A 12212-nucleotide genomic window follows, 5' to 3' on the forward strand; every position below is an offset into this window, starting at 1 on the left:
GTACATAAAGGTACTACGAAAGTTGTACAGCAACTTCACGATCGGAATTTCGCCATTCTACAAGAATATCATCATTGACGTGAAGATGGGGGTCCGACAGGTTGATACAATCTCACCCAAAATATTCACAGCCACGGTTGAGCATGCAATGCGAAAGTTGGAATGAGAGTGGAGGTTGATGGTCGGCGGCTACATCATTTGCACTTTGCTGGTGAAATCGTATGATAACACCTAGCATAAGTCAAGCGGAACGAATGCTGAAAAAATGAATGGCGAAACATGTGGATGCAGCGGTCTTCAGCTGAATCTGCAAAAGGCGATGTTCATGCGTAACGGATGGGTCTCGGATGCCCATTCACGCTGGAACGAACATATCCGAGTGCGCCAGCTACGTTTATCTGAGTCGGAAAATAAACATGAAAAACGACCTGACCACCGAGCTGGGCAAGACGAAACGAGCGGCCTGGGGAGCGTATAAGAGCATCGAATATGTTGTAAAGAAGACCACGAGCACCCAGCTCTTCACCTCCTCAACACCACCGTACTTCCTGCTTTGACCTATGCTTCGGAAACCTGGGCATTTCGCAAGCAGGAAGAAAACGCGGTGAGCGCCATTGAACGCGCAATTGAGAAAGTGATCCTAGGAGTATCCCGTCTCACGCAATTGAGGGATTCGAAATTTCCTCCTACGTCAGCGAACGAAGATTAGAGACGACGCCGCGTTTGCCAAGGAAAGTAAAATAAGGAGGGCCGGACACGTGATGCGCTTTAACGACAACCGTTGGACCAGAGTCGTGACCGACTGGGTTCCCCGCGATATTAAGCGCACTACAGGACGACCGCCGACCCGATGGTCAGATTTCTTCACGAAGTCCTTCAAAGAAAATTATTATGCTCTTCGTGTCCAAAACGAAAAGAGGAACCACTGGGCGACTCTGATTATGTTGGCATCGAATGAGTGTTTGAAGCTGAGGTTTGGGTGTTCTTCAAATGTAGAAATGACGTAAATAGAAAGAAGCCTTTGAAATCTTTGAAATTTATGATTTAAAAAAATACTTTTAAAAAAGAAGAGGGCGTCATTAGAGAAGCACAGTTCTAATTTCGTAGATAATGCCATTCTTATTAATTTTCATTGATTAGTGATGGCGAGCGAAGGGAACACCAAGTCTGGCTTTAGCCGGACGTTCAGACGGATATTAAATAATTATATACATAACGAAATATTATATTAAGTTCCATTCGTAGGACAGTAACATTGGAGCACCAGCATTTAGTTTTGTAGATGTATAACGTGTTGATGTACAATGTGACAACGTTTGACCCCCACTGAGGTACATTTTTGCAAAAGAGATGGGAACTAAACTTGGACCTACTTCTAAAGGATGAAGGTGAGGGAATTCACGAGAAAAGGAAAAATTTAGAGTTTTGGATTGCTGGATCAAGGATGGTTCCGCTCATCTCTTCCTGATCGTCGTAAGAAACGGCATGGCAACCACCTTGGTTATTACGAGGTACGTTAGAAAGCTCCTCTACGTACACGATCCGGTCTCCTTAGCAGCCTATTCATTAGTTATACTTGAATAGGCTGGCAAGAATAAATCACTTATCCTCAACCGCTGCGCAGCTGTATGCGGCGCGTGTACAAGAATAGCGCGTCGCAACTGAAATCGTCTTTAAAAACTCCTCTTCCACGCTGTTTCTTACGACGATCAGAGAAAGATGATCGGGAATAACTTCATGATTTAAAGACTTAGAGAAATACTTTGGGTGCCCTTTTATAGGGTACGATTTGTCCTACAAAATAATCCTACAACTTGTTTTTTGCGACTTCGCAGTTTGTTTTGTTTCTTTTTTTCTAAATTTAGATAGGAGAAAGTTTGAAATTTTTCTCCACTTTTTGTAGATATTTCCTATTTAAGTCTTGAGAGAAATAGAAGTTCCGCAAAGGGCTTTCCTTAATCCCTCCATCAGAATACATAGGTGATTTTTTAAAACGCTGTACCGTTTTGTTGGAATGGGTAAACTTGGCAAAATTCCGATTTTTTCTCGTGCGCTGAAAAGCGTATGATCCTGAACAAAGTTCAATAACTCGGGATAACTTAGAGCTAAGCAAATCATCTTCCAATGCATTGTAGCCGAGGATTTTCTCTATCAGAAGCCATATCAAATGATTTCCAGGGCATCGCCGTTTTCCCAAACTTTTTATTGGAAAAAGATGGAGAAAATACCATTTCAAATCTTTATCTCATCTAAATTCCAAAAAAGACGAGAAGTTGCGAAAAAAAATAGCGGCATGACTGTTTTGTAGTCAAGCCACCTTTTCTAAAAAAAAAACTACCAAAATATTCCTCTTGGTTCACTTAACGAGAAGTTATTTGTGACCTTCCAAACTTCACAATGTGAGCAGGATCTGAGCTCCTTTGCTTATTAAATACTATCAAATCCACTTCTAGACTGCTGAAAACTAGGTGACCCTCTTTTGTCGCTCCTCCGTAATCGGACTTATGCACTTGACTCTTCTCATTTTCGTCGTGTCATGCGCTTTAATCGGTGTTTAAAGATATTTCACAGATTTTGAAATTAAAATAGAGCAGAATAGAAATGAAAATATTTCATTATCAATGTTTCAACCACATTTAAGCGAATTTGATTCTTCCACTGCCTGGCGTTTCTACCTTTCTGTCAGCTACCGAATTTCACATTTCCCATACCTTCTTCGGCTAATTTTCGATTTTTCATTTTCAAAACACGAAATTCCCGATATATTGTCGTGACAGCAACGGGGGGACTGTCGCAGCAACACTGGAGCGGAAGACGGAAGAGGAAAGGGGTCGTGTCGAGAGGGTCGAGTCCCATCCCCACGGTTGACCCTGCCATAGAGAAATGTTCAACTCTTGTTGTCTTCTACTCCACAACATAGCTCGCTATGTAGTGTCTCTCTGTTGGCAACAGCTTTTGCACTTACATTAGCAATTGTCTTACGATGAATTTAGAGTATCGCAGAAAATTCTCATCCTTCTAAACATGTTCAAGAAATGGCCAAATCTAGACACAACTGAAATAATGTGGTTGAAACGGAAATAGAAATCAAAAGAAATCTTTTCGAAGAAATGTAGTTGGTGTATCCGAAATGCAATGAAGCGTTGAAGTGCATGCACTTTGGAAAATGCGGGTTTACACTTAATAGCTTATATTATTAGAATCTGCTCCCCTCATCAAACCTATCATTCCGGTGAGACGCCCAATGGTGATTAAAGCTAGAAAACTGCATGGGAATAACACAACTGTACGCAGAGGTCGCGATAATCCATAGAACAAAGCCTATAGAACTGTTTGTAAGCCCGGAAATTGGAATGTTCTTATGATAACCACGTGGTGGTGGTGATGAACTTTACACATTGATTTTCAGAAAGATCTGTTCTGTCCTATCCATTCGAAAAAGCGAAAATTTTCCCTTTTTTGGATTACTGGGATTCCCGCTTGAAATCATTTGCTCTTGTTTGGTGTTATCACCCAGCTCCAACCTGAAGAGATTTTGCCGGAATAATGAATAAGTACCTGGGATGTGCACAAACATAAGCAGAAATCCAGCAAGATACCACAACCATTCCCCTTTGCAATAACTCAATATGAATATAATTTGTTCGTAAGCCGAAACGTGCTCCTTGTCTTCAGTAGCTAGGAAAGGAAAGGACTAAGATGGATTTGAGTACTGAATAGAAATTAAAAGAAATAAAAAAAATCGAAGAAGATGCCATAAGAAAGTATACTGAGCTAAAGCAAATCTTCACCATATACATAATACATAATACAGATGAATTTGTACGAATTGGCTCCAACAGCACATAGATCATGGATTCCATTGCTACATGTGAGCAGTCGTCAAATCGAAAACCAAAAGTGTTAAGGATCCTATGCACCTCGAGCAGAGACCAATTCCCTCTGAAGCTCTTTACAGAGAAAAAAGCATTAGCATAGGCGCGCAGTGGCGCAACAGATCACATCGATTCCTCGGATGATGGCTGAACTAAATGAGACGTATACTCTCATGTACAAAGACGCAAGTTCTGCAGCGATGGTAGCATGCAAACACCTATCTAACGACACAATCGCATCTTCTGATGGCCAAGTCAAAAGACGCGGAACGGTAGATCACAATTCTGAAACTTGAGCTTAACGCGATTACTATTGGGACACGATTATCTGTCAATGACATTCGGTGTATCATTCGTGCAATCCATATCGATCATCTCATCCTATCTGACTCCGATATTGCATTGAGATGGACCGCGTCTAGTCGTAGCACCGGCGTCTTTGACACAAACCGCGTGAAAGACGTAGAAACGTTTGCACGAGCTCACTGGAAGTTTTGGTACAATTTGGTTTCATCGTTACAAGCCGTAAGCTGACAGACTGTGATATAAGAGGTCTTACGAAAGACCAATTTAAAACGCTCAACTGGTTGACAGCAAACACTCTCAAACAGATCAGTAAAGACGGAGTTGCTCGAGACTTTTTCGTCATTTCAGAGTGCGAAGAAGAAGCGCTTACTTCGAATGAAGTGCATGCACGGTTGGCAGAGAACGCCATCACCAAACAAGCAACGGACATCGTGGACCTTGCAGTCTTCAGCTCTTACACAAAAGCAAAAAGGATACTCGTCTGTGCACCTAGATTTTTGAAATGACCAATGTCGCGCCTTCGAGGAGGGCTACAGGACAAACTTTGAAAGCACCTTCCACGGCTTTCACGCGAACAACGAGGAACTCATCCTTCATTCTATCCTGTCCTCTGATGCCCAACAGGTGCTCATAAAAAATCACCGGATTATACGCATCAACAACCAGTACAGGAAAATGCTGAACAAGAAATCTGACGGAGGTCGGATTATTGCGAGCTTACGGACGACTCAACTAGTCGGACTTGAGTTCGCTCGCAAAAAATGCTATCCTCATTGTACTAAGCAGCGAACTGAGCCGCTTAATCGTAGACGAAGTGCACGGAATATACCATAAAAGTGCTGCATACAGTATATCAGAAGTTGCACAGATGTACCGAATTCCACGATTACGAGAGCAGGTGAAAACCCCTGCCAGAAGATGAATGATCTTGCATGCAAATAAATAATAATCCCGGAATAGCGGATCTCCCAGAAAAATTGTATCCGTTTGACAAATGCGCAGTGCTGTTTAGACAACGCTCGTCTCCTTCAGTGAAGAGGGAAGGAACCTTGTACAAGTGCAAGGTACAAAATTGTCGGTGAGAGCGCAATTCATCAAGGAGAATATAATCAACAAGGACTAGGGATGACCTGCGAAACTTGCGGTTTATTAATATTGGCAAATTCCGTTACCGACTTTGACAACGAGAACGTCGATGGTCTTTTACTCGAACCAGTGTTCGTTAACGATTTCACCAAGAAGGTGCTCGAATTTTTGAATGAGCTTCAAAACAGTATCGAAACGGAGAGAAAGGCCTTAGAAAAAAGGGGCGATCAGCTGCTGAAAGTAACGACAGCGATGAAGTGTAAAATCCGGAATCGAGATTACCGCTAAATTCAGAAGCGAAAAGGATGGATGAATTATCGGATGGCAGAGCTACTTGGCCAAATTAAAAATGGACTTCAGACGCCGATCCGCGTTTACTACCAATATAGCAGTCTGCGTAATCGAGATCGCTTCTTGAAGTGTGCCTTTCGTGACATAAAAGGTCGTCTTCACAGTGACAGCTGCACTATCTGCAGGACATTCAAGAAACGCTGGTGAAGGATGTTCAGATCCTGCAAATGTCTCGAGATAAAACTTCGGATTGTCACAGTTGTAAAAGGTTGTGTATACTGTCGATTGGAAGACCACCATTCGGCCATATGTCCACTCTCCGATGCACTCTAAAGAGAATATTCCAACCTGCGGGGAGAAGTGAAAGTCGATCGAGAACAAGCCTTCAGCGTTACGCGCTGCAACGCGACACGGACCTCGCAATTCTTTGTCAAAATCAAGAATAACCCTCTACTGCTCATGGATGAGAGTACCTTGAACGCGATAGGTCGTAGTTTGTTGTTCTTCTTCTTGTTGTTTTTAATATTCGTTTTGTTATATATATAGCATTATATATATATATATATATATATATATACATATATAATGCTACACTTAAGCATAATCTTGGCCGATAGTCGTGTTTTCCTATTACGGTGGCTCAGTGTGCACTCTTATATCCCTAGAGTCTGATGTCAGGACGTGTGAATTGCTTCGCTTGTAATGTTAAGAACATTCCCTATGGTGCAAAAGCTTCTCTCTTCGTGCCTTGTATGCCTTGTTGTGCTCCGTTCTCTAGTAGTTCTACTGCATTTGATACCTTCGATGTATTTTTGCTTAAGTTTCTCACTTTGTAAAATATTACTTGCCGGTATATTTAAGTACACTGGTTTAATTGCTCAAGTTTGAGGAGAAGTGCCGATAAAGTAGTTTGTATTTTGCCTGGCAACTACAGACGTTACTACGGACGTTGCTGAGTCCAATACAAAACGCTGGCCTCAAAGCCAGTCTGAAGCTCAGGTTACTTCACATTTTAGCGCTTAGAAATTGAATGTTGACTAAATAAACATTTCATATGCACACTTCTCCTATACTGACACCGCGATCACTTTTTGCGCATTTATTTTTAAAAAAATACTTCATGAACACGCATTGTAAACTTTAAATAGGTCGTAAACAACTATAATGTTTATCTCGCAAACGACTTTCCTTTGTCACAGTCCAAATATAAAGCAGCAGATAAGATTTATCATCTCTGACACCTCTGAAAAGGCTGCAGGAGATCTAGATGGAAGGCGACAACTAATTAGCTACCTTTATTGCTTCAATTTATCAATTTAAACGGTCTGTGATCATTAATGCCGTGCTCAACAGCATTTAAAGTGTGTCCCTGGTTGATGACTAACGTTTTTCGTCTGTCTCTCTCATCTTCAGCTTTCTTTAGATTCTTTAGAACTTTGGGTAGAGTTCTGCTTGAGTGAATAAATCTCGCTTGTTGCTATACTTTCCAGATTCTGACGAGTTTTAAGCTTTAAGTTTTGACTTGTAGTAACACTTTTATTTACAACTCTTTTTAAACCTAACGAGTCTGTTCATTGTGATTTACCTATTGTCGAACGTGGACGCTAAATATCTATATCTCTCTATGTCGCTGATAGTTTCATAATAATCATCGACGCTTTGTTGTATGCAGATATAAGTGCATTTATATGCAGCGTATCATTGAAGATGTTAAATTAAATACAAATATAACAATGTAATGAACGATAGTATAGTAAACGTCCTATTTGTTGCAGGCTAGTAAGAAATACTACTTTTTGTCGGGTGAGAGTGAAATGAACCTCAGAGCAGTTGCCAAGGCGGGTGCGCTCGAAGCGGTGCGAAGGAATGTAGCAGTCACGATCGGGAGGGAACCATCGCGAACTGAAAGATGAAACTAACAAGGGTCCTCTTTTGACCCCACCGGGTGCCTCTTCCGCTCAGCTTTGGCCGCATAAGCTTATCCATGCGCTCTTCATCTCGTTTTGACCTCACTTTATCATGCTGAAGACTCCTTTCATTGATATATTGTTATGAAAAGTATTCAAAAGATTGAAATTGCCACCCTTTAGATATTAGATAAACTTACAAATAATGCTGTTCATGTCTTCTACTTAAAAGCATTACCCCATACGGGTGGTACGGGTTTCTGGCGGGTAATGTCTATACGGGGTCGTAGATTGTGGGAAGAGGGTGATTCCATTCATCTCTCCCTGTATGGGAATGCTTTTAAATGGACGACCACGAAACTGTTTCTTACGACGGCTTCCGTTGCAACGCACAACCTTCGCGCCCCGCCCCCGCCTACAATTCGTCCGAATGGGTTTTCAACGAATCGCAGGCAGAAGGGCGCAAGGGTGGCGCGCTCCAACAGAGCACGTCGTAGGAAACAACGTTCCGGGGTCGTCCGTTTACAATGATACAGGGAGAATCACCCTCTTCCCCACAATCTACATTCCCGTTAAGTACCAGCCGCCTGAAACTCGTACCACCCCAGATTCTTGGGATGATGCCTTTAAGAATTTAGGAATAGAACAAGGTCTGAGATGTACTTATATGGAAGGATGCTCGACTCTTTCACCGTCGTCCCAAAGTCTTGCACCAAATTCTAAACAATTATAACTTGATTGTTCATAGATAAAGAACAATCAACGAAATAATGGGCATCATGACGCACTACGTATGTTCCACTTTTCACTACACTATCAAATACAGAAGTACCGGTCCAAAGCTCTGTCTGACTACGACTATGTTTCGGGCATTAAAGCTGTATCTCCGCGAGCAAAATTCCGATGATCTGAAAGATTTGGAAAGTGAGATCTTGCGCTTCTTCGACTCACAGCCGCTAGAGTTCTGCATTTTTGGAGTTGATAGTTTAGTGAAGCGTAGTGGACCATTATATTATCATTATATTATAACTTGTTTGTTCTCGGGAAAAACCATTTTCAGTAAGCGCAGAGAATTTTCTTATACTGTACTACACAAATCCTCATTCCTAACCATAATCCTTTTATTTTTTTCAGCTTTCTTACTTAGTTATCGTGAATCGTTTGCTTCTTTTGGTTTATTTTTAAGAAAAATCTGCATTTGCACCGGAATCATTCAACAATAATATAACAGCAAGCCTATTTCTGAGATATACTTCACAGGACTGTCAGTGCGCTCAAACTCTTTTCCTAATCGAGGCGACTACAACGGGGAATTTCTTCATTCAAACGTTAAAGGCAGCATACCACGAATCTGAGGCGGTGCGGATTCCAGGTGGAGTATCCGTATACGGGATGGTAGATTAAGAGGCGGGGGTAGTTCCGCTCATCTCTCCCTGCATCACTGCAAACAGCCGCTTCCGGTGCTGTTTTGTATGCAACGCTGCACCCCTTGCGCCGCCTCCTCCCTGCCATTCGTCGAAAATCAGTTCGGACTGCCCCGATAGGCAGTACAGGACGCTACGCGTGCAAGGGTGGCGCGCTGCAATAGAAGGCATCGCACAAAACAGCAGTGAGGTGCCGGGTGTTTGCAGTGACTCTGGGAGAGATAAACGGAACCACCCCGGTCTCCATAATGTACGTCCCCGTATACGGATACTCCACCTGAAATTCGTACCACCCCAGATTCGTGGTATGCTGCCTTCAAGTAAGATTTGAAATCACTGATGAAATTCTAAAGATGATGAATCGCTGATGGAAGCATAAGATAAATTTTAGTTAATAATTTTCCAGTTTACCTTTTGTTGTTTTGCCAGGTCTACCGTCGGCTATAACAGACATGCGAAAGTACTCCGTTGTGCAAGGTGGGTAGACTCTCGCAAAAACACATTCCTAACAATGTAATCGTGTAGGTAACATGCGTTTTCATATCCTTACTGGTCATTCCTTCCTCTTCAAATCATTCCAGTAAGGTATGTCAACTCTTCTTGTGCATAACTTTTACTCATCTTCAATTGATTTATTTTCATAATTTTTTCATTTGAGATCGGTTGTACACGTACAACTTCGCTGCTTTTCTATAAGAGAGAAGTACTGTCCATTGATCTCCTTGAGTAGTTCGACATGAGTTCCACTCTGTAACTGTGTCTAACAATATGTTTTCAAGAAAATATTTCCACAAACAACGTGTTTTCCTTAAAATTAATACTTGTTTTAAAGATTTCCTTAAAACTGTATGCTAAATTTCCCTATAACTGCATTTTAACTTTGCCCTGAAGTGCAATGGCCTATGGAGCACTTTTATTTCTACAGCTTCTAACCGAAATGGTGAATTTTGATTTCATGATCCTCCTGCCGTAAGGATTGTGCTATTTTGAGAAGGGATTAAAGTACAGGGTATTCATAGGAGGAGGCATAGGAGAGTACGATTTAAAGTTCAGTTTGTGTCAACCTAAAATTACACTTACACGTCCAACCTAAAATTTTCTGGGAACTATCTTCTTAATGAATATAAATAACCCTTGTTATCACCACTGCTTACTGCGGTTGAACTGCAGAGAAGGTACCATCTCGACCGCAGCCACTAGATTCATGGCGTTGCTTTGAGGTCAGCGTTCAGTAGTTAGACCAGCTTTTGCCGACTATGCTCATGCTCCAGAAAGGTGAAGGAGGTCCGTCAGAGAACTCAACAACGAGCTAGAATACTTACTGTGCCTTGTCTTCTGTAATTTTGACACAATGTAGACACTATCTCTATTATTTCCGGTATATAAACTGCGGACTATTTGATTTCATCTTACTTTTGGTCGTATTTAAATATTAAGTTTATTTAGGATTTGTCTGAGTCACATAGATGCCTCATTGACTGGTGAAATGAGGTGCAGTCGAAACTTTCTCCTGCATTTCAACTGTTTTCTCTGGAAGTGGCTTATGAATGATTTAATTTGGCTTTTCTCAGCGATTATAAAAAGAAGTACAAATACACGAAAGTTCAGAGATGTCCAGTGTAGTACTGTAAAACAGCAAACCTGTATAATTGTGCCATTATCAATCACATAGATTTGGTCAGCATGTTTTATGGTAGAGAGACGATGCGCAATAATGAGAACAGTCAGCTTTCCAGAAATCCTAAAGGAAATTTTGGTTCTCAAGAAATCCAAACGTTGAGAGTATGTCCTAAAGTAGTTCAGACCTACTACCAACGCTGAAATTTTCTCAGAATCCGTTGTTTGTGTTGTCGAGCACTTGAAAGACTTTCAAAAGTGTCGTAACTATTTCCATTAATATTGTTTTTCAACGAGAAAACATCAGCACACCACCCCCTGGATTGGCAAACAAGTTTTTTTCGGTTATACTATCCGATAATGTTCGGCTGTTCGAGCGGATGCGATGAAATTTCAGAGTCCAAAGAAAGGATAATACAAAAACCCCAAGAAAATCCAAAGGGCAGACCCGTTTTTTTATTTTTTAATGATTTCCTTACTGTTTTGTTCCTCTTTCAATAGTTGATTTTTATTCATTATTTTTATTTGCTTCCACTAGTGCGTATGCTTGCTCACGAAAAAGTGAAAAGGACAAGTAGGTGTTTTCATTGAAGCCAATTACCTTTTTAACGACTCCTGTATGGCACCCTCAGAATGAGCATCGAGTGCGCTTGTGGCCTCGTCAAGAATTAGCACGGCTGGTTTTCGAACCAGAGCCCTGGCGATACCAATACGTTGCTTCTGTCCTCCTAGAATGGGGCAGTTTTACCCTTTGGTCTCTATGTGGGCTGTAACAGCCTTTCTCAGACCTGACAATTGAGCTCCTCCTTCGCCGCAGTTGGTTTCATAACCATCCGCTAGCTGAGTAATGAATTCATGGGCATTTGCCATTTGTGCAGCTGTGATCACCTCTTCTTCAGTTGCCCATTCGCATCCATACAGGATATTTTCCCGAATGGAGCGATCGTAGAGGACTATTTCTTGGGAGACTACTGATACCTATAAAATTGAACCACACATTAAGTGTTCATCTCAAGAACAAGAAGATAACATTACTTACTTTTTCGTGGTAGTACTCGTGTTCAATGTTATCGATAGGGGTGCCATCGATTCTGATGGAACCATTAGAAGGCTTGTAAAACTGTTCGATGAGCGATACAATGGTTGACTTCCCTCCACCACTAGCACCGACAAATGCAATGGTTTTTCCGGATTCAACTTCAAGATTAAGGTCCTAGAATTGGATGTATTGATTCTCCTCTTGAAGTCTAATCTGATCTACAAACGACTCAGACCTTCAACACTTGGTTACTAGGTCGCGAAGGGTATGCGAAGTTAATCGAAGTCATTTCGATTGCCCCGGAAATCTCCGGCTTTTCGTCACCTTTCTTCTGATGCTCCGAAGTGTTTCTTATGAAAATGCACATCTACAAGAGCTCAAAATTATTACTTTTAAACAAGAAACGCTTCATCCTAATTGTGATGGAATTTGTTTTCCTAAACGAAGATCATTTCTTCATTTTTTACCTTTCTAGTAGCAACAATGCAGTCCATTACTTCCGTCATTGTCCAGGCGAGCGACTCAAAATGCATTATGAATATGAGTAATCTTAACAATGCCAGTTCTCATACAGTAACTTACGTAAATATTGCCATAAAGTTGATCCAGATACAAAAGGTATGTTACAAGAACACTGGAAGACATCTTATCTAAAAAAAAGCATTTT

At 41.3% G+C, this 12212-nt stretch overlaps 2 protein-coding genes across 3 annotated transcripts in view; both read right to left on the reverse strand.

Moving 5' to 3' along the window:
* Positions 1–12212, reverse strand: part of RB195_005277 (uncharacterized protein) — a gene marked incomplete at both ends in the record, with an annotated part of 32106 nt that overhangs the window by 435 nt on the left and 19459 nt on the right. The window contains 8 exons of one of the 2 annotated variants that reach the window (XM_064177676.1): positions 9539–9637; positions 10531–10630; positions 11108–11234; positions 11295–11484; positions 11546–11719; positions 11781–11912; positions 12013–12066; positions 12128–12195. In XM_064177676.1, the coding sequence (XP_064034796.1) occupies positions 9539–9637; positions 10531–10630; positions 11108–11234; positions 11295–11484; positions 11546–11719; positions 11781–11912; positions 12013–12066; positions 12128–12195 (944 nt within the window). Of the gene's footprint in view, positions 1–4724; positions 4860–5648; positions 5780–5837; positions 5888–9538; positions 9638–10530; positions 10631–11107; positions 11235–11294; positions 11485–11545; positions 11720–11780; positions 11913–12012; positions 12067–12127; positions 12196–12212 lie in introns of those variants that run through there. The other variant, XM_064177678.1, reaches the window with a different exon arrangement.
* Positions 5598–5858, reverse strand: RB195_005278 (uncharacterized protein; the record flags this gene model as incomplete). Its single annotated transcript, XM_064177681.1, has 1 exon — positions 5598–5858. One exon carries the CDS (start codon positions 5856–5858, stop codon positions 5598–5600), a length of 261 nt encoding a protein of 86 aa, XP_064034795.1.

The sequence above is a fragment of the Necator americanus genome, chromosome I (genome assembly GCF_031761385.1).
Source record: "Necator americanus strain Aroian chromosome I, whole genome shotgun sequence".
Lineage (NCBI taxonomy): Eukaryota > Metazoa > Nematoda > Chromadorea > Rhabditida > Ancylostomatidae > Necator > Necator americanus.